General features: G+C 48.5%; 1 protein-coding gene across 1 annotated transcript in view; it reads left to right on the forward strand.

Moving 5' to 3' along the window:
* The window catches only part of LOC144799501 (hydroperoxide isomerase ALOXE3-like), a 212,316-nt gene that overhangs the window by 179,471 nt on the left and 5,761 nt on the right, over window positions 1-27,084 (forward strand). The window contains exons 10-11 of the mRNA XM_078670852.1: window positions 22,515-22,684; window positions 25,430-25,551. Coding sequence (XP_078526978.1) covers window positions 22,515-22,684; window positions 25,430-25,551 — 292 coding nt within the window. The remainder of the gene's footprint in view (window positions 1-22,514; window positions 22,685-25,429; window positions 25,552-27,084) is intronic.

Genomic DNA, 27,084 nt, shown 5'->3' on the forward strand with positions numbered 1-27,084 from the left:
GTTCATTTCATTGGCCTGAGAAATTATGTATGAGTGTAGTGTAAAGATAAGAACTGTGTAATGCTAGACACTAAGGGTCATATTTTCAATTACCGGCGCATCCCTGCAAAGTAGCAGGGATGCGGCAGTAATTGTGTGCCATGCCACCACCACCCATTGGCCCAAAACGTCACAGAAGCCTTACGCATCTGTGCCGTAAAGGCGGCGCATTGCTGGAGTTGCGTGCCAACGATGGCGCAGCTCCAGCAATGCTCTGGGGTACCCTATCTCCCCAATGCTGCATCAAGCCATACGTCGGATTCAAGCGCGCAGGGTTTGAGTCATGCATCATTGTCCTAAAAGTGACTGATTGACATCTTGTAGATTTCCCTCAGCCACTTTTAGGATTCGTTTCTGCGCAGGTACGCCCTCCCTTGCGCCGGAACGCCCCCTGATGGCGCAGGGCTTTACAACGTGATGCATCGCCCATATGCCCATATGTGTTTTTTTTTAATATATACGCCGCACCAACACCATGGCGAGTCTTTTGTTCTGCCGCTGCGTCACAAAAGTCACGCAACAATGGAGGAAAATGAGCCGCAAGGGACTTCTAAATCAGCCCCAACAGACTGAAGTCCAGTCCTTCCTTTAGACACATGGCTATAAGAAGAAATAGTGGTGGTGGTGGGTGGATTGATAGTTTGAGTATTCACTGATCTGCAAGCAGGATGGACTTTGTCTGTCACTTCGCGTGCTGCGGACTGCTGCCTGCCAGGCCTAGGCAAACCTCTTTAGTAGTCTGTTTATTGAGTTACATAGGAACTTTCTAAGTCAACGGTCCGCAAATCAGGCAATACAAATAACGTAGTATACCACATGAGATAGATCCCGTGGAATAGTTGTCTATCTATTTGCTATTTCTCCAAAATATTTTGTTATTGTTCTTTTCAAATGGTTGATTTGGTTGACAAATCTCATCCATGTTTTCTGGTCTTTCTTTCTTTCATGTTGTACATCAGCTCCCCCCAAGGGCAAGAGGACACAGGAGGAGGAGGGTGCTGTTCAGGAGGATGCAGGCCAGGATCGGGCAGGCGAGGGCTCCTTTGCTGGCCCCAGTAAGTTTTAATTTTAATAAAGAGTACCAATTTTTTCCTAGCTTTCCTCATTCGATTTTTTCTAAATCGTCTTTGATCTTCTTGTAGACTGGATATAAATTCTTATCCTGCCTCGAATATGACTCCCTGTGGTATTACTAGATTATTCTTATTAGTCTGTCTGTGTAGCTAACTAAGATTGGACATTTGGCAATTCCATTGGACTCCCATTCTATTCAGCAATAGCTCTATGCACTGTCTCCTTACTGACTAGATAGTGTGGCAGAGTCATTTAGCTCCCGAAGTCACCGATGATTGATCCCCAATGATCTCTATATTATCGTACGCAGGACAAGAGTACGGAGTCACAGTCAAGAAGTGTCAGAGGCACTCATGCTTGCAAAAATTCCAAAACCTTTAGCTCATCCACTCTAGTCTGGAGGACCAAAAACCACAGAGTCTATTTAAGTTTAAAAGCTTTCTTAAAAGTAAACACATTTATTAAAATCTACTTTGTCATAAAACTATTTAACTGAAAACGGAAAAGTGCTTAGTGTTGACGATTAATTGTACACATTTCTTGTGGTCGAGCCGAGCTCTCACCTGGTTTGAACTTGATCCTGGTCGTGTTCTTAGAAGTCAAGCTTCTGTCTGTTAGGAGAAAAAGTGGTGCGTGTTAAAAATAAAAAGCAAGCATTCATCAGTTGTGCATAAAAGTGCAGCAAGACAACAGCCTTCCCTGGAAAAAGGGACATTTTTACTTTAGAGTAGACAGTCACTAATTATTACATTGTATTCTGTTTTTTTAACATTTCTTTATTACTCCTAGACCAAATATTATATAGTAGTGAGTGGTGTATTCTAACATTCTTAAATGTACTTTGTAGGTGGAACATCTGGTGACGGGGCCAGCGCGGAGGTGGCGGTGTTGGGCGAGGACTCGGAGGACTCTGGGGAGGAGGCGGTGCAAGTGCCGGCGGACGGTCCTGTGGGGGTTCGCACGGTGGTGGCGGGAACAGGTAAGCTATATATTCCTTACTTATTGAGATTGAAGACTGCATAGTGTGCTTTCTGTACGGGTGTATTACAAATCAACCAGGTAGTAGCCTCCTCGAAATGTACTTCGACTTAGCTGTGAAGTTTTTGGTGAGAAGAATCCCAATAAGTTCTTAGATGAACGTGATGGATGGGATGAACGAAAAGCGAAAGAAGGGTGTAAGTAAGTGGGACGCGAAATTGTATGATGGCTGGCAAAGAAGAACGATATGTGTTTGCTTGGCCCCCGAGGTGGCTGCGAAGGAAAGAATATGGTATGGTGCATGGCTGGGTCAATGATGAAGCAAGGATGGGTGGAAGGACAGCAGCCTGGGTGGGTGAAACAGAAACTGTATGTGTGCGTATACTTTTTTTTTCACAACCAGTTTATTGATGAAGATGAGCATATGAAATATAGTGGCAGCCCACAATCAGGACTACACCACCAAACATTATGATACAATCACAGCACTTTAACCAAGTGTCCAAGCAAGAAGATGATGCAATTAAGGATATCAGAAAACAGGTACCCCACCTTCACCTTATACTGCTACCTACCTACCCAACTCCCCGATCCCACCCTGGAACCCACCCGAACCCCATGCATGTGTGTACTAACCGTAACGATGTAAGATTATGACGTGGGTAATGTGCGTGGACATGGGCCCTGCCAGCCAGTACGGGGCTAAAGGTCTTCTTCTGGCTCCACTGGAGGGTCCAGTGTCAGATCTCTATAGTCTGCCCACCTCCTCCAAATCTTAAAGTGTTTGCGGGGGCATCCTCGCGCCTCAAATATAGGTCTCTCCAGGCCCATACAGAAGTCCATACCAGCCTTCCATGCAGTCAGGGGGGGGGGGCTCACATTCTTCCATGTGTGCGTATACTTTGAATGAATGGATGCCTGGAGCATGGTATTCTCTGACTCTTAGATAGCACATGTGTATCTAGAGAGAGTAGATGGTCGCCAGGTGAAGTAAGTGTTACCTTGAAGAGCATGTACCACCGCACCCGCACGTCCGTTCCAGTGCAGGGAAGGCAAGGAAAAGAAATTGTAAATGTGTCCAATACTACCATGAATAGTAGCAGTACTTTGTATTGCAACTGCAAGCACAGCATATATCTGGTTATTACGGTGGACACTCCGTACCTCTCTTAATAACTTTAGTTTAGTTGTAGTACGTCATTCATGTGTGGGTGTATCACTGTTCACTCAATATTAAGCAAAGCACCTAAAGTCATCCCATATGTCTTCAAATACGTCCCATGTGAAGTGATAGATAATCAAATTATTTAGCTTCTTCATTTTTAGGTCTCGGCAACGAGAACTATTGTCGCTGAGTAAGCTCGCAAGGGAGTACAGAGCGGTGCACGAGCCGACCAGGGTCTGTGGACGCGCACACACAAAGGCAGGCAGGCACACACCAGACAGACACAGACAGACACACGCACGCACACACACACACCCTCCCTCTCTGCCCACTCCCTCTCTGCCGCCCCCCCCCCCTACCCCCACTCACCGGGCTCTTTCCCTCTGCAGCGGGTCAGTCACGGCAGCAGGCAGGCTCCGTGTCTTCTCCGGCGATCTTCAGCTGATGTGCACGCCCACGCTGCGTCTCGTGCGCGCCCACCACGCTGTTTCGCGCCCGTTGATCCTCAGCTAGTGATTATCACTCCTTCTAACCCGGATTCTAAATTACTATTTCTTGGTTCTCTAACTCCACTCTGTTGATTCGTAACAAACTGATATTCAGCACATTTCACAGTCTCGCTTTTGCTTCTCATGAATACAATAAGATTATTTTAAGCAATGTCTACCCTTCTTTTGGTTCTGTGCCTATTATGCTTCGGACTATAGAGTTTTAGAAAGTGTGGTGGAAGATTCCATGATATCAGCGGCGTGCACAGTGCAGAGTGAGTGTGCAGAGTGCAGAGTAGTGAGTGCAGAGTAGTGAGTGCAGAGTAGTGAGTGCAGAGTAGTGAGTGCAGAGGAGTGAGTGCAGAGGAGTGAGTGCAGAGGAGTGAGCGCAGAGGAGTGAGTGCGCAGAGGAGTGAGTGCGCAGAGGAGTGAGTGCGCAGAGGAGTGAGTGCGCAGAGTAGTGAGTGCGCAGGGTAGTGAGTAGTGAGTGCGCAGGGTAGTGAGTAGTGAGTGCAGAGTAGTGAGTGCAGAGTAGTGAGTAGTGTGTGCAGAGTAGTGAGTGCAGAGTAGTGAGTAGTGTGTGCAGAGTAGTGAGTAGTGTGTGCAGAGTAGTGAGTGCAGAGTAGTGAGTGCAGAGTAGTGAGTGCAGAGTAGTGAGTGCAGAGTAGTGAGTAGTGTGTGCAGAGTAGTGAGTGCAGAGTAGTGAGTAGTGTGTGCAGAGTAGTGAGTGCAGAGTAGTGAGTAGTGTGTGCAGAGTAGTGAGTGCAGAGTAGTGAGTAGTGTGTGCAGAGTAGTGAGTAGTGAGTGCAGAGTAGTGAGTGCAGAGTAGTGAGTGCAGAGTAGTGAGTGCAGAGTGCAGTGCAGTGCAGGTGAGTGCAGTGCAGTGCAGGTGAGTGCAGTGCAGTGCAGGTGAGTGCAGTGCAGTGCAGGTGAGTGCAGTGCAGTGCAGGTGAGTGCAGTGCAGTGCAGGTGAGTGCAGTGCAGTGCAGGTGAGTGCAGTGCAGTTGAGTGCAGTGCAGGTGAGTGCAGTGCAGGTGAGTGCAGTGCAGTGCAGGTGAGTGCAGTGCAGTGCAGGTGAGTGCAGTGCAGGTGAGTGCAGTGCAGTGCAGGTGAGTGCAGTGCAGTGCAGGTCAGTGCAGTGCAGGTCAGTGCAGTGCAGGTGAGTGCAGTGCAGGTGAGTGCAGGTGAGTGCAGGTGAGTGCAGGTGAGTGCAGTGCAGGTGAGTTCAGTGCAGTGCAGGTGAGTGCAGTGCAGTGCAGTGCAGGTGAGTGCAGGTGAGTTCAGTGCAGTGCAGTGGAGTGCAGGTGAGTGCAGTGCAGGTGAGTGCAGGTGAGTGCAGGTGAGTTCAGTGCAGGTGAGTGCAGGTGAGTTCAGTGCAGTGCAGTGCAGTGCAGGTGAGTGCAGTGCAGTGCAGGTGAGTGCAGTGCAGGTGAGTGCAGTGCAGGTGAGTGCAGTGCAGGTGAGTGCAGTGGAGTGCAGGTGAGTGCAGTGCAGGTGAGTGCAGTGCAGGTGAGTGCAGTGCAGGTGAGTGCAGTGCAGTGCAGGTGAGTGCAGTGCAGTGCAGGTGAGTGCAGTGCAGTGCAGGTGAGTGCAGTGCAGGTGAGTGCAGTGCAGGTGAGTGCAGTGCAGTGCAGGTGAGTGCAGTGCAGGTGAGTGCAGTGCAGTGCAGGTGAGTGCAGTGCAGGTGAGTGCAGTGCAGGTGAGTGCAGTGCAGTGCAGGTGAGTGCAGTGCAGGTGAGTGCAGTGCAGTGCAGGTGAGTGCAGGTGAGTGCAGTGCAGGTGAGTGCAGTGCAGGTGAGTGCAGGTGAGTGCAGTGCAGGTGAGTGCAGGTGAGTGCAGTGCAGTGCAGTGCAGGTGAGTGCAGTGCAGGTGAGTGCAGTGGAGTGCAGGTGAGTGCAGTGCAGGTGAGTGCAGTGCAGGTGAGTGCAGTGCAGGTGAGTGCAGTGCAGGTGAGTGCAGTGCAGGTGAGTGCAGTGCAGTGCAGTGCAGGTGAGTGCAGTGCAGTGCAGGTGAGTGCAGTGCAGGTGAGTGCAGTGCAGTGCAGTGCAGGTGAGTGCAGTGCAGTGCAGGTGAGTGCAGTGCAGTGCAGGTGAGTGCAGTGCAGTGCAGGTGAGTGCAGTGCAGGTGAGTGCAGTGCAGTGCAGGTGAGTGCAGTGCAGGTGAGTGCAGTGCAGGTGAGTGCAGTGCAGGTGAGTGCAGTGCAGGTGAGTGCAGTGCAGGTGAGTGCAGTGCAGGTTAGTGCAGTGCAGGTGAGTGCAGTGCAGGTTAGTGCAGTGCAGGTTAGTGCAGTGCAGGTTAGTGCAGTGCAGTGCAGTGCAGGTGAGTGCAGTGCAGGTGAGTGCAGTGCAGGTTAGTGCAGTGCAGGTGAGAGCAGTGCAGGTTAGTGCAGTGCAGGTTAGTGCAGTGCAGGTTAGTGCAGTGCAGTGCAGTGCAGGTGAGTGCAGTGCAGGTCAGTGCAGTGCAGTGCAGGTGAGTGCAGTGCAGGTCAGTGCAGGTCAGTGCAGGTGTGTGCAGGTGAGTGCAGTGCAGGTGAGTGCAGGTCAGTGCAGTGCAGGTCAGTGCAGTGCAGGTGAGTGCAGTGCAGGTGTGTGCAGTGCAGGTGAGTGCAGTGCAGGTGAGTGCAGTGCAGTGCAGGTGAGTGCAGTGCAGTGCAGTGCAGGTGAGTGCAGTGCAGTGCAGGTGAGTGCAGTGCAGTGCAGTGCAGGTGAGTGCAGTGCAGGTGAGTGCAGTGCAGGTGAGTGCAGTGCAGTGCAGGTGAGTGCAGTGCAGTGCAGGTGAGTGCAGTGCAGTGCAGGTGAGTGCAGTGCAGTGCAGGTGAGTGCAGTGCAGGTGAGTGCAGTGCAGGTCAGTGCAGTGCAGGTCAGTGCAGTGCAGGTGAGTGCAGTGCAGGTCAGTGCAGTGCAGTGCAGGTCAGTGCAGTGCAGGTGAGTGCAGGTGAGTGCAGGTCAGTGCAGTGCAGGTGAGTGCAGGGCAGTGCAGTGCAGTGCAGGTGAGTGCAGTGCAGTGCAGGTGAGTGCAGTGCAGTGCAGGTGAGTGCAGTGCAGGTGAGTGCAGTGCAGGTGAGTGCAGTGCAGGTGAGTGGAGTGCAGTGCAGGTGAGCGCAGTGCAGGTGAGTGCAGTGCAGGGCAGGTGAGTGCAGTGCAGTGCAGGTGAGTGCAGTGCAGGTGAGTGCAGTGCAGTGCAGGTGAGTGCAGTGCAGTGCAGGTGAGTGCAGTGCAGGTGAGTGCAGTGCAGTGCAGGTGAGTGCAGTGCAGTGCAGGTGAGTGAAGTGCAGTGCAGGTGAGTGCAGTGCAGGTGAGTGCAGTGCAGGTGAGTGCAGTGCAGGTGAGTGCAGTGCAGGTGAGTGCAGTGCAGGTGAGTGGAGTGCAGTGCAGGTGAGCGCAGTGCAGGTGAGTGCAGTGCAGGGCAGGTGAGTGCAGTGCAGTGCAGGTGAGTGCAGTGCAGGTGAGTGCAGTGCAGGTGAGTGCAGGTGAGTGCAGTGCAGTGCAGGTGAGTGCAGTGCAGGTGAGTGCAGTGCAGGTGAGTGCAGTGCAGGTGAGTGCAGTGCAGGTGAGTGCAGTGCAGTGCAGGTGAGTGCAGTGGAGTGCAGGTGAGTGCAGTGCAGGTGAGTGCAGTGCAGGTGAGTGCAGTGCAGGTGAGTGCAGTGGAGTGCAGGTGAGTGCAGTGCAGGTGAGTGCAGTGCAGGTGAGTGCAGTGCAGGTGAGTGCAGTGCAGGTGAGTGCAGTGCAGGTGAGTGCAGTACAAGTGAGTGCAGTGCAGGTGAGTGCAGTGCAGGTGAGTGCAGTGCAGGTGAGTGCAGTGCAGGTGAGTGCAGTGCAGGTGAGTGCAGTGCAGTGCAGGTGAGTGCAGTGCAGGTGAGTGCAGTGCAGTGCAGGTGAATGCAGTGCAGTGCAGGTGAGTGCAGTTGAGTGCAGTGCAGGTGAGTGCAGTTGAGTGCAGAGTGGTGTGTATTGATAATGCCATTTATTTATGATTTAAAGGAAAAAAAAGAAATGTCATGAGCAATGCCAATAGCTTTACCTTTAATGATGCCGAGACCATTGCATTGTAAATGCTTGTCCTTTTCTAGTACTCATTTGCACTGTAGGGTGAAAGGTAAATTAATTAAGCAGTAGCCCTTGTAACAGAGTATTCTCAGTGCCACCCGTAATAGAAAAGTAATAGCTTCACCACCTGCATGTACTGGACCGGTACAGTAACGCAAGTCTGTCTCACTCATCATGGTGTGCAACTGTTTTTCTCGGGTGCAAGTTCACTGTGCTGCCATTCTGCCGGCTTGCATAAGATAACGTACCAATTTTCCTAAACAGGAGAGAAGAATAAGAATAAGACTGGTGTACTGTCATAGTCGACTGTAATGGAAGTCCATAGTGGTCGTAGAATTTGTTCATTAAACTACCACTAATGTTATGTTATGTTATGTTATGTTATGTTAATTGTTTATTTCTATAGCGCGCGGCTACTCAAAGAGAGTGTCCCGGCGCTTTATTGGAGAAAGAGACAAAACTGCAACATACTAACATAACACCAGATAAAAAAACATAACAGAAGAGTGGGCCAAAGATTCACGGAAGACCGGCTACTGAGTGAACAGCCAAGTTTTAAGGCCTTTCCTAAAAGCCAGTAGACTGGTGGCTCCCCGCAGGGCCAGTGGTAAAGAGTTCCACAACTGAGATGCCAACAGTCCAAAAGAGCGGCCTCCGAGGCGCGCTTTCTTTACCCGGGGGACAACAGCAAGGTACAGGGCTTCCGACCTCAGAGACCTGGTCGGATGATAAAAGACCAGCCTCTTTTGGAGGTACTTGGCTCCCTCCTTGTGAAGAGCTTTGTAGGCCAAGGTCAGCGCCTTAAAGGCGATCCTCTTGCGGATAGGAAGCCAATGTAAAGTTGCCAGCAAGCCCGAGGCCCTGGAGCGCCTACTAAGGCCAAAGATTGCCCTGGCAGCGGCGTTCTGTACCACTTGAAGCCGCTGCAGCAAGTACTCTGGAAGGCCCAGGTAAAGAACGCTGGAATAATCCAACCTGGACCCAATCAGAGCCTGGACTGTCAGCGTCCTATGTTCCACGGATAACAGAGGAAGGAACCTCCGCAGCATCCTAAGGATGCCAAAGCAAATGCCCGACACCCCCAGGATCTGGGATTTCAAGGTAAGCCTGTTATCCATCTTCACCCCCAGATTCTTAGCAACCTGAGAGGAGCAGGACGGAGGGAACATATCCAGTGGCCACCAGGTCTGCCAATCTGGCTCTGTGTCGCACCCAAAGAAAAGTACTTCGGACTTGTCGGAATTGCACTTAAGGCTGTTTAGATGGAACCAATGAAAAACAGCCCCAAGGCAATCCCGAATACTCTCCCCATCAAAGTCGCCTCCTCTCTTACAAGAGAAGAGGAGCTGGGTGTCGTCCGCGTAGGATACGATCTGGGCACCATGCGACTCCACCAACGCCGCCAATGGGGTCATAATGATGTTAAAGAGGGTCGGGCTCAAAATAGAGCCCTGAGGGACCCCGACTCCCAGAGGCGGCATCACGGCGGAATCAGGCGGGGCCCAGATCGATTGCCGGCGGCCGGCTAGGAAAGAGGAAAACCAGTCGAACACCGTCCCCCGTAAGCCTATCTCGAAAAGTCTGGCGAGAAGACCATCATGTGGAACGGTGTCGAACGCCGCCGACAGGTCTAACATCACCAGCATGACTTTGCCCCCAGAGTCCAGAACCCCTTTAATGGTTTCCGAGACCTCCAGGAGCGCTGTCTCAGTACTGAGATGGGGACGAAAGCCCGATTGGGTGGCATGCAGGATCTCATTAGATTCAAGAAAGTTGGAGAGCACGCCATGGACGTGCTTTTCCAGAATCTTCGTGAGGGCCGGCAGCAGAGAGATAGGCCTATAATTAACAGGGGCCTTCGGGTCTAGACCAGGTTTTTTGAGCAAGGGAATCACCATCGCCTGCTTCCAGGTTCGCGGGACCGCACCGAGCCTCAGCGAAAGATTTAAGAGTGGATTAGCCACTAACTAATGTTAGAGCAAGGATGCAGAAGTGGGAGGTTACATAGATACTGTCCTCAATAGTTATGTACTGTGCTTTCAATTTGCTACTTGTACTGTGACCCAACTTTCGGCTCAATCACTTTGTGTTATTAATGCTAAGGAGCATTGGTTACAGACTATGTCTTTCTTTCTTCATATAGTTGCTCTTTCCAAATCGACATCACGGAGGGAGCAGGCTCGAATGGCCCGGCAACGGAGGCTGGAGGCCACTGTCGCCGAATATCGGCGGCTGGTGGCCCTGGAGGAGGAGGAGGACACGCAGCCGACCGGTGCAACCACCACATCCTCGACTGGGACAGCTGCATCCTCCTCCGTGACCCCACGGGACGCCAGCATGCGCAGTGCTCCAGCGGGACGGAGCCGGGCTAACAAAGCCAACCGCCACCGCCAAGCAGCAGAAAGACCAGCTGCCCCCCACAGGAGCTGCAAGGCACGCCAACGCCGCCTAGGAGTCCGAATGACCTACCTGGAGCAGGAGGTCCATAACTATAAGAACTTGGTTGAGGGCCTCCGCTTCGAGCTTGCCACCCTCCGCAAGGAGTACGATGCCCATGCCGCAAAATGCACCAGCACCCTCCAGTAGTGGAGTGTCCCTTGCCCTTTTTTACAGACTTTTGGGGGGTGGGATTTGGGAGTTGGGTTCTTTTGGGGACTTTTCAAAGACAATCGTTGGGGTTAGGGTGGGTCTTGAGGGAGATTATTTTGTTAGGGCTACATAAATATACATTTTGAAACTTTATCTGACCATACCTGTTTTTTACTGCTTTTCAGTCTGGTGGGTGGGGGACAGGGGTGTAACAGTAAGTTTGTTTTCCTGAACAGTCGTAGGACTTCAGTAGTACTACCGTCAATCTCTCGTCTAGTCCTAAATAATACTCCATTATACTACCTCCCACCAAACGCGTATCTTACCTGTAATTTGTGTTAGAAATTAGGGCTAGGCCCAGGGCTGGCTCCACGTGAAATGGGGATTAACGTTGGCACTCCTGGGCGGGTGAAATTTCCTCATTGCGGTGGTAGTAGTGGTGTGACACAGTGGCAGTTGCATGCCTATGGAAAAAAAGAAAACGAATCCTGGTTTGTCCTTACTGTAGCATTACAACGGTTACGGTACGATCGAGAATATAGCAGGTGACAGTACACTAGAACAGTGCCATAATGTAGCCTAACAAATGGTAAAGTATTTGCTTGCAAGTATAACTAGTACTTGCGTTGAATTTATTTGACATTGGCTCCGAGTCCTACTACTAGAAGATATAGTACTGAAGCTGAGTAAGTCTAGAAGATATCCTCGTATTCCTTCACCAGCCTGTTGCTATGACCTTATCCTCCCCAGCAAGTGTGTGGAATTATTGATGTCATTTTAGTCAGACATCAAGCAAAACAACACAGCCCGGGGGAAGAGGATTAGGGTTTTGAAAATGGATGGGAATGGGGGTTTCTTTTTGGGTAGGTTTTGTTGAGAGAAGAAAAAAAAAGCACAGCATGGACAAACAATAATTGAAGCTAAAGAGAATCTTTGGGTACAAACTAAAGCTAAGCACATGCAGTCACACTCATAGAAGAAAACAATGGATACTGTATCTGAATTCTGTATGTTGTTGGAGTTGTCCTGTTGAATTTGGTAAGTAAGTTGCATGCAGCAAACAATTCCTCTTATTGGCGGCACTCCTCCATTCCAGCTGACGCTTCGTCCATCAATGTTGGTGACCACTGACAGAAGACACCCTGTCCACTGCCTGCCTGGCGGATGTTGACTGAAACCCGGCCTGTAATTATTGAACGGAAAACAGGAAGTGCTATTACAATACCACTGATAAATAAATAAAAGGTATGTACGCTGTGTGGTGCAAAAAGTCACACTTTGATTTCCCTAATAGACAGTACAATATTTTTGAAATTGCGTGCTCTGTCTGAGTCACCTTTTTAAGGATAAATAAGTATGGCCAAAATATTATAGCGGATCTTTCCCCTCAAGGTAGGTGTACTGTAAACTGTGTTTTAGAACAAAATTTGACCTTCCCAGCAATGCTCCCACCAAGAACCTTACTAAAGCCAGTCGCAAAAATGTAGAAGACCCCCAATCAGATCTCCAAAAACGATGCCTAGCAGAAAAATGGTGACAAAACGTACTTTGAAAGTAACAGTAGGCCCAAATACAGACCGTGAATTGTATTCAAACCACTTGCAAGCAAGCAAAAGTATCCATAGCCAGCATCGCTCCAACAGTGCTCTAAAACCCCAGAACTGCGTTGCAATAGAACCCCCCGAAACACATGCAATCCTGCTGCTAGGGCTAACCCTAACGAACCCTAACTTACAAAAAGTGCCAAAACTGGTGTTTCCTTATGGATTTTGTCCAAAACACTTCTATCCGGTATTAGACCTTCCCAGGAATGCCCCAGGCAAGACCCGCCAACCCACCCGCAAAAAACCACCCGACAACACCCCCAAACAGCGAAAAAGCTAAATCTCATACTTACAATATCTCTCGGCCTTCGGTCCAAACGCGGCGCTGTGCAGCTAGGTCATCATCAATCATCATAACTCCTGTTATCCACCACGGATTTCCTGAAAAGCAAATGCAATCAAGATTAGACTGTCGCAGCAGTGCTTCGACAGAGACCCCGGCCGCAACCCACCCACGAACAGCAGGAAGCCCCCCAAAACGCTACATTGAGCAAGATGTCAGAAGAAATAGCAAAAAAAAGGCTTTTCCTTAAGGATTTTGCCCAAAACACTTCTATCCGGTATTAGACCTTCCCAGGAATGCCCCAGGCAAGACCCGCCAACCCACCCGCAAAAAACCACCCGACAACACCCCCAAACAGCGAAAAAGCTAAATCTCATACTTACAATATCTCTCGGCCTTCGGTCCAAACGCGGCGCTGTGCAGCTAGGTCATCATCAATCATCATAACTCCTGTTTTCCACCACGGATTTCCTGAAAAACAAATGCAATCAAGATTAGACTGTCGCAGCAGTGCTTCGACAGAGACCCCGGCCGCAACCCACCCACGAACAGCAGGAAGCCCCCCAAAACGCTACATTGAGCAAGATGTCAGAAGAAATAGCAAAAAAAAGGCTTTTCCTTAAGGATTTTGTCCAAAACACTTCTATCCGGTATTAGACCTTCCCAGGAATGCCCCAGGCAAGACCCGCCAACCCACCCGCAAAAAACCACCCGACAACACCCCCAAACAGCGAAAAAGCTAAATCTCATACTTACAATATCTCTCGGCCTTCGGTCCAAACGCGGCGCTGTGCAGCTAGGTCATCATCAATCATCATAACTCCTGTTTTCCACCACGGATTTCCTGAAAAACAAATGCAATCAAGATTAGACTGTCGCAGCAGTGCTCCCAGACCCCAAAACTCACCCACAAACACCCGGAACCCCGCCAAAGAGCACCTCAAAGGCAAGCAAGTCAGCAAAAACGGCAAGAAATTTCCACCTCATATTTGGTCCAAAACACTTTTATCCATTATTAGAGCTTCACAGCAATGGGCCCAAATCCGTCAACTCACCCGCAAAGAAGTAGAACACCCCCACAAGTGCTGAGTCTTTCTTCATTGGGCGTAATCCAGCACTCTGCTTTGAGGGAAATCGCAGTCTGGAGGAGGAGGATAGAGGAGCATGTTCTTCAGAACTTGCGAACCTGAGGAATGTAGACTGCGGCACCTTCAAATCAATAAGCAAACAAGTGAAGACAGTTCTGCTGATGGTCTTGTTTTTGGGATTAGGTGATTAAAGTTTGAATTAAATTAACTGTGCAAAACAAAGAAAGAGAGACACACAGGAATAAAAGTGAATAAGGACGAAAAAGAAAGTTCTTGATTCATTGTCTCATTTTCAGGGCTCGGTGTCAGGGAATAAGAAGAAGATTTCGTCATCATACTCTGCGAATTCAGGCAGGATGAGGTCAGTGCCACCGAACAGAGAAGAAATCCCCTCATCTACGTTGCCGTCCTCCTCGTCTTCATGCGGCGTGCTTTCTCGTACTTTGTAATCTGGTGGTATGAGGTGCTGATTCATCTTGATCATTGTCAGCCGCTCCACATTTTTGGGCGAGAGGCGGCTCCGTTTGGGAGTTACAATGCCACCAGCAGCACTGAAAACACGTTCAGAAGACACACTTGCGAGTGGGCAAGACAAATAGTTTATAGCCAGGTTGGAGAGCTGTGGCCACAATTGTTTTTTGCCATGCCAATACTGCAATGGCTCATCATTAAGAAAGACCTCTGTTGAGTCATTCAGATAGTCATGCACCATCGACTCAAGGTCATCAACGGTTCCTCCACTTTGCTTACTTTTTGCTGTGCCTGTGACATTTTTTCGAGAACCATACCCAAGCAAACTTAGCCAATCCTCCTCAGCAGCCACTGTTAGTGTTGTGTGTGGTGCAGATGATCCAGTTGCCGGTGTCTTTAACGGCTGAGAGGTCACTTGTGCCCCAGCCACAGGTGCAGAAGTGGATTCTTGTGACTGGGGATGGCCTGCTGATGCTGCTTCTCCTTCAATAACCTGCCGTTCTTTTTCAAACCTCTTGGCTGACAAGGCTAACCAATGTTTGTACTTTTGAACATCTGCATCAGCAAAAGGAAAGAATGCTTCGCCTGCCAGCGCCTTTTTGTAGCGTGGATCCAGAATAGTAGCACAAATGTAATGCTGTTCTGACTTGATCTTTTGAAGACGTTCATCACCACGTAGGCGCTCTAATAATTTCTCAGACAAAATAAAATGGTCTTTTTTTTGTACATCTTTTTCAAACTCAGAAGACACCGCCATCAGTTGGTGCTCCAGCATGCACAACAATGGGATAGCTTTTCCCAAATTACAGTCCTCCTGGCTGACTGCACGCGTGAAGAACTCAAAAGGACGAAGCATGTCTGTCAGGCTTTTAACTATGTCCCATTGCGCCGCACCCATCCGCATGTCCTCCTTCTGAGATGTACCCTCTGTGAAGAAATAGTGATCGAGTACTGTATACTGCTCATACAGACGCTCAAGCATGTAGAAGGTTGAGTTCCAACGTGTTGCCACCTCCTGGATGAGTGCTTTCACTGGTATTCGACTTTGAAGTAGCAGCCTCCTCAGATGCTTCCGGGCCTTAAAAGAATGGCTGAAATGGTTGCAAATTTTGCGGCAGGTGGCCATTACCTCGAACGCTGGACTCTGTTTATCACTCAAGAATTTTTGAACTACCAGGTTGATACAGTGCGCCAAACACGGCACTCTAAAATAGTCACCCAGCGACATGGCCTTAACTACATTGGCGCCATTATCCGTGGAAACATAACCAATCTTGCGTTTTTTTGGAGATAGCATTTTCAAGACCTTTTTGTCAAACTCGTCCAAAATGTTTTGGGATGTGTGACTTTTCTCCAAGCCAAACATGGCTAGTGTTGCATGTTTCCGAGCAGCTTTGAAAACTTTGTCCGGGTCAACACCTGCGTTTAGCTTTGCTTTAACACCTGAAAAAGAGACCCAGTGTGCAGTGATGCACATGTAATCAGCGCCTGCGCCACTGGTCCACATGTCTGTTGTCAGATGTATTGTGTGAACAGCACTCTTCTGCAAAGCTGCCCCAATCGCCTCCAGCACATCTTCATGTAGTGCTGGAACCGCAACTCTGGCAAAATAGAACCGGCTAGGAACCTTCCATTTAGGGCAGAGCGTTGCCACTAATTCTAGAAAACCTACCGCTTCTACAAAAGAAAAAGGGAGAAGGTCCACAGCTAGCATTTTAGCCAGCTTAGTGTTATACAGACGCGTCAGTGGGTGGTTGCGTTCATATGGCACGTCTGAAGTAAGCATTGTTCTAATGTTGCCCTGGACCAAGCATTTACGGGCTGATAATGACTTCGTTGACCCAATTTTGCTCGCTGGTGAACTTTTGTGCGCTCCAACACTCTTAGTGTGCCTCACATTGGGTGTGCTGCTGACAGGGGTACTGGGTGTAAGGGAAGTGTTTGACACGTCTTCTTCCTCCTCGTCATCATCAGATGCAACATCAACGTTTCCTTGAATTCGGCCTTTCTTAATCGCATCTAGGTGCGCAAACCATTGGACAGTGTGCTGTCTCCTAAGATGACCTCTCTGGCCTCCGGTACCATAGTTGGTACCTGGCTTACCACGACTAACTGCAAGCTTACAAAGGGTACAAATGGCAAACTTTGGATTTTTTTGACAAACAGTAAAGAAGTCCCAAACTGGGGACTTGAAGTGTCTGTGGGACCTGGAGGAGGCGGCGATACTGGTGGTGGTGGTCATGAAGCTAATGCCAGATGAAGTGGAGGATCTGGATTGCCCAACTTTTGTACGTTGTGCACTTTCACCGCCACTAATTAAGGTCGAGGTGGATGGAGGTCTCTTCTTGCCAGAAAGAAATATGGAAGCGGGACGAGTTGGTGTACTACTTAACTCCAATGATTGTGGTGTTTCCACTGCCTCCTCATCGACAACATCATCATCATCACGCTCAGCAGCTCTTCGGGCTAGGGTCAAAATGTCTGTTTGCTGCATGCCCGCTGGGGCTGCAGTGACCTTTATGATGACTGGGTCGTCGTTGGCAGAGTCTTCATCAGCAGCAGTATCCGCCACTTCTTGTTGAGCCTCATCACACTCCATAACTCTGAGACTTTGGACGAGCTTCCTTTTACGCTTAACTACCTTTGTCGGATCATGGTGTGCCTCACTCTCAGACGGCAGTGGTGCTGGTTCCCAAGTTTGATCCGTATCATCAGAAGGAGGTGTGCTTGAAGAAGATGTAGACACCACCCTTGATCTCTTCCTTGCTAGGGGTGTGGAAGACAATGAAGGATCATCAGGAGGAGTGGCTTCCTCAAATGATACCTCGCCTTGATTGTCGATTTCCTGATGTGCCCCTACTTCGGGAGGAACAACTATTGTGGGCACTTGTGACCCTCCATGCACCTCTGCTTGCGCATCTCCTTGCGCTGCCTCTCCTTCCACATGTACTTGGGCTTGTACTTGCACATGTGATTGTTGTTGCGGCTGTGGTTGTTCAACACTCGTCAGATGAGCTACAACAACCTGTGTTGATTGAGGGACATTGCTGCTGCTTTCTTGCGATGAGCCAACATCACTGGTCGATGGTGATTGAAGAACTATACTGGCTGCTTCTGCAGCACTCAAGGGCTTGGACTTAAGTTGGCGTGGTGGTGGTGGTGGCACTGAGCCCAATGGAGCGGGGGTGCTGCTGCCAGCTTGGTCCCCAGCAGATCCCGCTGCTGCTGCAGGCATACTTTTTTTTTTACTCCCAAAAAAAGGGGCGGGCGGCACACCAGTCTCCTTGGTAACTTGCTTCTTCTGCTCCTTACTGGCACCTTTCTTGCTAGAGGAGCTACGGGTTACTTTTTTTGGGGCCATCTTCTTCAGAGCAGGTCAGAACAGCAGGCAGCAGTTGCACGAGTTGCAGAGTTGTCTGTGTCCAGACGTGACGTCGCGTGACGTTATGCTGCACACACACACCGCTGCAGGACTTCTTCCTGGCACTGGTGGTTCTCTTGAGTCTTGTGCACCTAAAAGCAATGGAAGACAGAGGAACATCAGTTCAGTTATACACCCCAAAAAATCGACAAAACACAGAAAAATTAGCACAATCCCATGCCATCCATGATGTTTACATTGAAGACACTCCACAGAAAGACTAGGGACATGCAAGTATGCAACACTCACTACCCCTGGGCATAATGGATGAAAAGTAGGCAAAATAAGTGCAGGCCTCAGACACTGCCTCTCTTCAAAATGGCCCCTTACACCCCAAGCCAGTCCACATCAACAGTACACCCCAAAAAACACAGAAAAACAGCCAAAAATCACCACAAACTAATGCCATCCAGGATGTTTACATTAAAGAGAGTGAGACCACACTACAGGCACACTCAGTCCATGCACCACTACCCCTGGGCAAAGGGCCCCACCAGCAGCCCCAAAAAAACGACAAAAAACAATAAAATCAGCACAATCCCAGCCCATCCATGGCCTCAATGGTGTTTAAATTCAAGAAGACACCCCTCAGAAACACTAGGCCCATGCAACACTCACTACCCCTGGGCATAATGGATGAAAAGTAGGCAAAATAAGTGCAGGCCTCAGACACTGCCTCTCTTCAAAATGGCCCCTTACACCCCAAGCACATGTTGCCTGTACCAGCCAGCACTCAAGATGGCCACCACCACCACCCACATGGCCAGTCCACATCAACAGTACACCCCAAAAAACACAGAAAAACAGCCAAAAATCACCACAATCCAATGCCATCCAGGATGTTTACATTAAAGAGAGTGAGACCACACTACAGGCACACTCAGTCCATGCACCACTACTACCCCTTGGCAAAAGTCCCCACCAGCAGCCCCAAAAAAACGACAAAAAACAATAAAATCAGCACAATCCCAGCCCATCCATGGCCTCAATGGTGTTTAAATTCAAGAAGACACCCCTCAGAAACACTAGGCCCATGCAACACTCACTACCCCTGGGCATAATGGATGAAAAGTAGGCAAAATAAGTGCAGGCCTCAGACACTGCCTCTCTTCAAAATGGCCCCTTACACCCCAAGCACATGTTGCCTGTACCAGCCAGCACTCAAGATGGCCACCACCACCACCCACATGGCCAGTCCACATCAACAGTACACCCCAAAAAACACAGAAAAACAGCCAAAAATCACCACAATCCAATGCCATCCAGGATGTTTACATTAAAGAGAGTGAGACCACACTACAGGCACACTCAGTCCATGCACCACTACTACCCCTTGGCAAAAGTCCCCACCAGCAGCCCCAAAAAAACGACAAAAAACAATAAAATCAGCACAATCCCAGCCCATCCATGGCCTCAATGGTGTTTAAATTCAAGAAGACACCCCTCAGAAACACTAGGCCCATGCAACACTCACTACCCCTGGGCATAATGGATGAAAAGTAGGCAAAATAAGTGCAGGCCTCAGACACTGCCTCTCTTCAAAATGGCCCCTTACACCCCAAGCACATGTTGCCTGTACCAGCCAGCACTCAAGATGGCCACCACCACCACCCACATGGCCAGTCCACATCAACAGTACACCCCCAAAAAACAGAAAACCAGCCAGAAATCACCACAATCCAATGCCATCCATGATGTTTACATTAAAGAGAGTGAGACCACACCACAGGCACACTCAGTCCATGCACCACCATCCCTGGGCAAAAGGCCACACCAGCAGCCCCCAAAAAACGACAAAAAACAATAAAATAAGCACAATCCCAGCCCATCCATGGCCTCAATGATGTTTAAATTCAAGAAGACACCCCACAGAAAGACTAGGCCCATGCAACACTCACCACCCCTGGGCAAAGGGCCACACCAGCAGGCCCAAAAAAAGACAAAAATCAGCACAATCCCAGCCCATCCATGGCCTCAATGGTGTTTAAATTCAACAAAACAGTTGTATCATGCACCCCTAACCAACCCTGGTCCTACTGGATACTGTGGCTACCCACAATATAATTTATTTAATGTTCTGAAAAAGTTCCAAAATTGTACTTGCAGCAACTGTAATGCCCCAAACAAACTTACTTGTGAAAGTTGATTTCTAATCCAAAAGTGATCCAAAGACAGTCAAAAAGGCCTCAAATCCAAATATCCAGCAGCACCCACAAAAAGTAATCCTTCCAGCTCCAGATCCAAATGAAAGTGACCAGGAGATGGACAAAGCACGGGGAGGAGCCTGCTGGACAGGAACAGGAAGTTGGAGACTGTGGGGCACTTCCTTCCTCCCCCCCCCCAAAAATGGACTCCTTGCAAAAAAAAAGGCCATGCAAATGTCAACCTGAGGAGTGATTCTGATAAAAATCATAATTTTCTGAAGGTTTATCCTGTTTGCTGGTGATTTTCTTGTGCAGAATTGCAAAATCTCTATTTCGCGAGTGCGAGATTGTTCCTTTCCGCCGCAACTACGTGTTCGCAATTGCGAACTCTCGCGAGGTGTGCTGTGCAAGGTGGCAAGCCGCGATTACGTATTTGCGGGCGCCAAACTCCCGCGGGATCACGCAGCAAGATCCAAAATGGCGCGGCACTCGCAAAGAAAAACAACTCGGCAAACGCTAAATGACGGAAAGTGAACGCCGTGCACCATGCCGCGCGCTGCAACCAAGCAAAAAATCAGCCGCGAGCGGATTCACGGATTTTTGACAAATTCGCGAGAGTTCGCGGATTGCGAATTTGCCGAAAATCCGAAAAATCCGCGATCGGAGCGGATTTTACGCCCATGCTTAGTCATTACCCCTGGTGTTTATGTTGAGCTTTGCCATGCAAGGTTTTTCTCTAAATCCAAAGCTTGTTTTAAAGAGGTGGCTGCAACTGGTTGCATCAGCAGTGCTTAATTTGAGGTGGTTGTTGCAAGTGACGCTCAGCGGTACTCATTTTTGGGGATCAGCATTTATTTTTCCTCATCAGACTTTGATGAAGCGCAAAAGAGAGAAAAACACACTTGGGGGAAAGAGAAAGAGAACAAGCATTGGCATAGCCAATAGGTTTCGCCTTTGGGAACTTATAAGTGTTTAGCCATGCAACAGTTGATATTGTTCCACCAAGGATATTTTGCTGGATAACTTCACTTATAAGGTCCCAAAGGCGAGACCTATTGGCTATGCCAATCTTGTTTTCTCAGTGACAATAAATTTGAATGGTGCAAACACTTCATTAATATCAAGCCTAAACATGCCCTTTGGTGGGTTTAACTTGTCAAAAGTGCAGTTGCTTACAATGTGTTATAAACACTTTTGGAACTATTTAACAGTACTCTCATACCGGTTGAAAGTGTCCAATTAACAGGCCGACATTCAGACATGGGTGTTTAATGATAGCCTCGCTTGATTTTGACAGTGAATACTAACAAAAATGCGAGTAAATTAACTGTGCTTTGTCATGATGCTTTTCGGAAGGCTGGTGCGGGCATTTTGAGTGTGAGATTGCTTTATTGACAATTGATTTAGGCCTCTCCTAAGAGGTGGAGCTGGTGATTGTAGTAAGCACATGAGCCTTGTTTGGTTTTTGACAAGCACCAAAACACAAACCATATAAAGATATGTCCAGCGTTTGGATTTGTCACTGAATACTGACGAAATGGGAATAAAGCACTGCTCTGAACTACATTTCCCATGATTCATTTGGCAGCAATGGTGCAGACGTAGCGTGTGCACAACCGGTTTGTATAAATGAGATTCAGTCCAGGTAACCTGTTTCCCTGTTCAGTGTCACGCTGCTTCAGTGTTCTGTTTCAAATGACTTGAGGTGGTAACATCCATGGTTGGCTGTTTCCCTCTGGATACAGTGCTGTGGATATTCTCATCCTTTAATAGTATCGGATTATTAAACATTGTGATCCCAGGGAGAGCTATTTTTTTTTAATCTGCATTAAGGTATCGTTGCTCACCTTTGTTCTAGCAGTACGGAGGTAATAGGATTTACCGCTAGTATGAGCAACGGAATGGATATATGAACTGTGCTGACTCATACTTTATTTGCAAAGGGCGCGCAGTACATGAAGCAAAAGCGGATGTATCTCTCTGCTGAGGGAACTTTGTTTAATGACTTGGCAGAAGCATTGCTTACAGCAGACGGTGACAATGTACTTCTTCAAATTACTGGATGTGCTCACAGTTTATTGCACATTTACAAAGCTACGAGGTGCACAGCATAATTCCACCAATTGGGAGTATTTATGAGGAAGAGCAGGTTTATTTTCAGCAACATACTTGCATGTGGTAATTTCATCTTCACTTGCTGTACTTCCTCGTCAACCAGACCCTGGATCTCTCTCGCCACGTGTCTTCACGGCACCACTGCCTAGGAACCTGGTCACCCCTGCCTGACCTTCCTGCCTTATTAGCCTCTAGACTGATTATCATTGCAAACGCTCTCCAGTTCAGAGCAGCAAGGGAGCAGCCCCCTGCAGACTCTCACTGCACTGACTGGGAGGGCTCCTCTAATAGCACGCTGTGAATGGACTGCAGTTGAGACGCAGGTCATGGCAAAATAAAAATGTGCCTATGTTGTATGAATCGGAGAAGCATTTTTTTCCAGTTGAATGATGTGAGTGGATTTAGGCTGAAAATTTAACTCTTCCGGAAACAAAATAAACAAGCGGACGGCAAGAGAGGGAAAAGACAAAAGAGAGAGGGAAAGCAGTCTGAGGGAATGACAATCGGACGGCAAGAGTGAAAAGACAAACAAGCGCGCTGCAGTAGGGGGAGGGGGCCTGCGCGATTTGCTTGCGGGAGCGTGCGACCACATGGCGCCGCCATATGGTGCCGGGCGCTCCAGCAAGGACATCACCAGACGTGGACGCGTTGCCATTGCAAGCAATGCAACGTGTGCACGTTTTTGCCCCCAAAGCTGTGCCGATAGCTAAAGGTCTCTCTCCTATGCAGCGCATGCGCGCTGCGTAGGCGAGACCTAAAAACAGAAACATTGTAACAAAGGGAGAAAGCAGAAATGCACAAGAATTAAATAAAGGGACAGGGAGTGTTTGGTGGTGGATTAAAGGTGCATGCATGATTTGGAATCAAGGGCACACAGCCTTGGTTTTTAGCACGCTGACATTCAAGAGTGCTGGCCGCAGGTTTCTGAGCAACACTATGGGCCCCTACATTTATTCTTTCGTAATAGCAATGGTTGCATGCTTTAAGGTTTCTTTCTTCATGTCCACAGTGTTCATCAATTGGTTCTGAACACTTCCGCAAGTATATGCAGAGGGGCCTTGAAATATTGACCTATACCTCCCTGTGCGCCCCCGACACCTTTGCATCTCGAGGAGTGGACAAGCTCCCCAAATATTACTTCAGAGATGACAGCTTGAAGATGTGGACAGCAATTGAGAGGTGAGACGTTTGCGCATTCCTTGTCTACACACCCACCCAGACACAGCACAGCCTGTTACTACATCAACAAGCAACTCAAACGCCACTTGGGCTTGGGAGATTAGGAGGAGAAAGTTTAATATAAAACCTCTAGTTGGGAGGATTCATAAAACACCACAGGGCCATTGATGTGCAGGGAGGAGTGGGACTTGCATTTAGTGAATGAGTTTTAAGGTGTCTGATGTAGTGACCTTGCTGCTTCCTTTACATTTAGTCACAATGTAAAATGCAATGTAGTGTGCTAAAGATGTGACTCACACTCTGAGCTTCTATTGGTACATAATATTCGAAAACAGACAAGGACAGCCAGACCCTTTCCACTCTTCACATTTCAATTCAACAACCTCCATATTCACCCTTACCGGCTGACTCGTGGTCCACCCTGGGCATGTACATGGTATTTTAAATGGGAATAAAAGAAGGGTACATATTGTACATCTTCTTAATATTGAAAGTCTAGTCTGTCTGTAACTCAATGTAAACTACCTATTAATGATCAACAATTCTTCAACGCACAGCCATGATGTGTTCATACCATAGCTCTGACTGACGGTGTGGCCCGCCTCCTCCTGACCTGCTTGACCCTGTCCTGTATATGGTGGCATGGCCGTCCGCTGCTTCTTGTCTTCCCTGACCCTGTCCTGTATGTGGTGGCATGGGCATCCACTGCTTCTGGTATTGCCTGACCCTGACATGTATGTGGTGGCATGGCCGTCCACTGCTTCTTGTCTTGCCAACCCCGTCCTGTATGTGGTGGCATGGCCGTCCACTGCTTCTTGTCTCACCGACCCTGTCTTGTATGTGGTGGCATGGCCATCCACTGCTTCTTGTCTCACCGACCCTGTCTTGTATGTGGTGGCATGGCCATCCACTGCTTCTTGTCTCATCGACCCTGTCTTGTATGTGGTGGCATGGCCATCCACTGCTTCTTGTCTCACCGACCCTGTCTTGTATGTGGTGGCATGGCCATCCACTGCTTCTTGTCTCATCGACCCTGTCTTGTATGTGGTGGAATGGCCATCCACTGCTTCTTGTCTCACCGACCCTGTCTTGTATGTGGTGGCATTGCCGTCTACTGGTTCTTGTATTGCCTTACCCTGAGATGAATGTAGTTGCATGGCCGTCCTTGCTTCCTATCTTGCATGACCCTGACATGAATGGGGTGGCATGGCCGTCTGCTGCTTCTTGTCTTGCCTCACCATGTCCTGTAAGTGGTGGCATGGCCGTCCACTGCTTCTTGTCTTGCCTGCCCTGTCCTGTATGTGGTGGCATGGCTGTCTACTGCTTCTTGTCTTGCTGACCCTGTCCTGTATGTGGTGGCATGGGCGCCCAATGCTTCTTGTATTGCCTAACCCTGACATGAATGTGGTGGCATGGTTGTCCTCTGTGTCTTGTATTGCCTGACATGAAAGTGGTGGCATGGCCGTCCGCTGCTTCTTGTCTTGCCTGACCCTGACATGAATGTGGAGGCATGGCTGTCTGCTGCTTCTTGTCTTCCCTGGCATGAAAGTGGTGGCATGGCCGTCCGCTGCGTCTTATCTTGCCTGACCCTGACATTAATGTGGTGGCATGGCTGTCTCATGCCAGGCAAGACAAGAAGCAGCAGACACACATGCCACCACATTCATGTCAGGGTCAGGCAAGACAAGAAGCAGTGGGCGGCCATGCCACCACTTTCATGCCAGGCAAGACAAGAAGCAGCAAAGTGGTGGCATGGCCGTCCGCTGCTTCTTATCTTGCCTGACCCTGACATCAATGAGTTGGCATGGCCGTTGGCTGCTTCTTGTCTGGCCTGACATCAATGTGGTGGCATAGGACTCTGTTGCCTCTTGCCTTGCCTGGCGGCTCTGAATGGAATAGTTTGATCTTTTGCTGCTGCCTCCTGCCAGACACCAACCTGAATGTGTCATAGGTCTCCACCATTTCCTGTACCATCTGTTTCAAGAATCTTGTGGCGTGGCCCGCTGCTGCCTCCTGTCCTGTCTACCTGTTCTGAATGTGACGGTTTAGCTCCCTGGCACCTATTACTCTATCTGACTCTGTCCTGAATGTGAAGGTGGGGCTCTCTGCTCTCTCATGCTTTGCCTGACTCTGTCCTGAGTGACCGTGTGGCCCTCCAATATCTGAGCCTTGCATATCTTTTCTTAATCTGACCTCTGATCCCTCCATCTTTGTCTGTCTGGTTCTGACCAGTGTGGCCTTCTACTTATTCCAAGTTCTGACCATCTCTCTGTAAATTTGTGGACCCAGGCACGCTCCCAAATTACAACATAGTCTTAGATGATCACATCATGGCTTGGCCAGTACCCCACGGCGTGGCTAGATTCAGCTAATCATTTCTGAATGTGGTGCCATCATAATAATACTGAAGTTTATAAAGCGCAAACAGCTACCTCAACAACAGAGGTGTCCCTGCGCTCAAGTAGCAAGCGACACATGCAGGGTGGTTTCGGAAGCTGGGGGCAGACCTAATTATTGTTGACACTTCCCTGAGTTTTGCAACTGTTTCTGAAAGGCTGGTAAGGAACACCCGCCATCCTCCCTCCAGTCCTCTGAAGTTGTGGGAAATGTCTCAGAATGAGGCAGCATGTCCAAGGGACTCCCCAAGTTTACGTAAAGGTTTTACACATAGCTCCCTTGATTTTCAGCTTAACTTTCTGAAAGATGGGTCTGGTTTTCCTGACTTTGTGCTGGTTTCTTTTCTAGCTTCGTGTCTTCCATCGTTGACTGCTACTACCAGGATGACAGCTCTGTCCAGAGGGATTCTGAGCTGCAGGCCTGGGTGGAAGAAATCTTTACCAGAGGCTTCCTATCAAGAGAATCCTCAGGTAGGGTCTGGGCTACCATGTTTTGGTATTAGGCCAAACGCCCTGGTTAAACTTAGCCACACGGGTAAAGGGAACATCTGTATTGGGCAGATGCCTCAACAGGTCAGTTAACCTCTGGATTGCCTGCATGGATAGTGGTGTTAGTTATGGCTCAGCTTTAGACAGTTTTAGTTGTATCAACAACCTCACGCAATAACAAAAGTTCATAAATAAAAAATTTGTGTAGATCTATACATATTGGGGCTTTGGATCAACCTTCTTCAGCCATTGTCGGTTGACGTGACATTCAAATTTGGCTTCCATCCTTGACCGCATGTCCCAGGTGGTCTTCCCACTTGTGCTGCTGGTAGTATTGTACTTTGAAAGATATAATTTACTCTCATATCCGCAGCCACCTGAAAAATAGAGAACTTCGGAGACAGTGCTGGTTGGCCAAACTGGTGGGCAAGTGCTGCATTGGTTCATCTTTTCTTTTTTCCCTTAAAAGTAGGTGCCTGCAAATTTTAGAAAGCTTTACTTTTTTACCACACACTGCATATGTTCGCAAAAAAACTAAATTAAAAATGCCTGCCTGCTAAGGTCATGTTTATGGGCTTTGCCAATTTTTGTTTTCTCTTTCGCATACTAGCTCAAGACTGTCTGAAATGTCAGGTAATATTGCATATATCGTAAATAAAATAAATCTTTTGATTTTAGAAACCGCTGAGAATTCTTCTTCGGGATTTCTCTTTCACATTTTTGGCACTTCATGAACTTTAAAAAAAAATGACAGCGCCCATCACAAAGCCATTTTAGAACCTCTTGTCACCCTCCACACAAAAAACTTGAGCCATGTTCTAAAATAAAATTCCACACTATTTCCGAAAACACTCAGCTGTAATGTACTGCTATTAAAACAATACCTCTTTTGTTGTTGCACTGAACTTACTGACTTCAGGGTACATGATGTCTCCGATTAATTCCCAGTAATGTTTAAGGCCCATTGTTCCTCTATTGTCCCACCAGAGCATTTACAGCCAGGCCTTGTCTTCTCCCCAGCCCTTATTTCTGACATAAGTTAATCTGTTATACTCTCAGGAAGTGCCCTTTACGTACAGTGGTTATTTTCTGTACACACCTGAATGATGCACCTCTGAAATAATGTGTACATCTTTTTGACATACATATATTACACACTTTGTATTGCAACATAGGATTGTTGGGAGCTCTATGGAGAATAACAGCTTGACTGAGGGTGCACACAGGCTTATGTGTATAAGCACTCTCCTTCATTTGAAAGTTTAATTTTCTTTTCTCCATTAATTTAAAACACTGATCTCTACCTCTGGAATGCTCTTCGAGCATTACATCCCTTCTGTAGTAGGCTATATATTAAAGGGTTATAGCCTGCTACTGAGGGCTTTGCCAATTATTATAGGCCCAAATTGTAGGGAGAAGGGATATAATGCTATCTGAATATTTTATCAAATCTACATTTTCTGCATGGTCACCCAGATTTTCTCCTTTTTCTGGACCCAATTTTTGCTGGCTTTA

The sequence above is a fragment of the Lissotriton helveticus genome, chromosome 12 (assembly GCF_964261635.1).
Source record: "Lissotriton helveticus chromosome 12, aLisHel1.1, whole genome shotgun sequence".
NCBI classification, from domain to species: domain Eukaryota; kingdom Metazoa; phylum Chordata; class Amphibia; order Caudata; family Salamandridae; genus Lissotriton; species Lissotriton helveticus.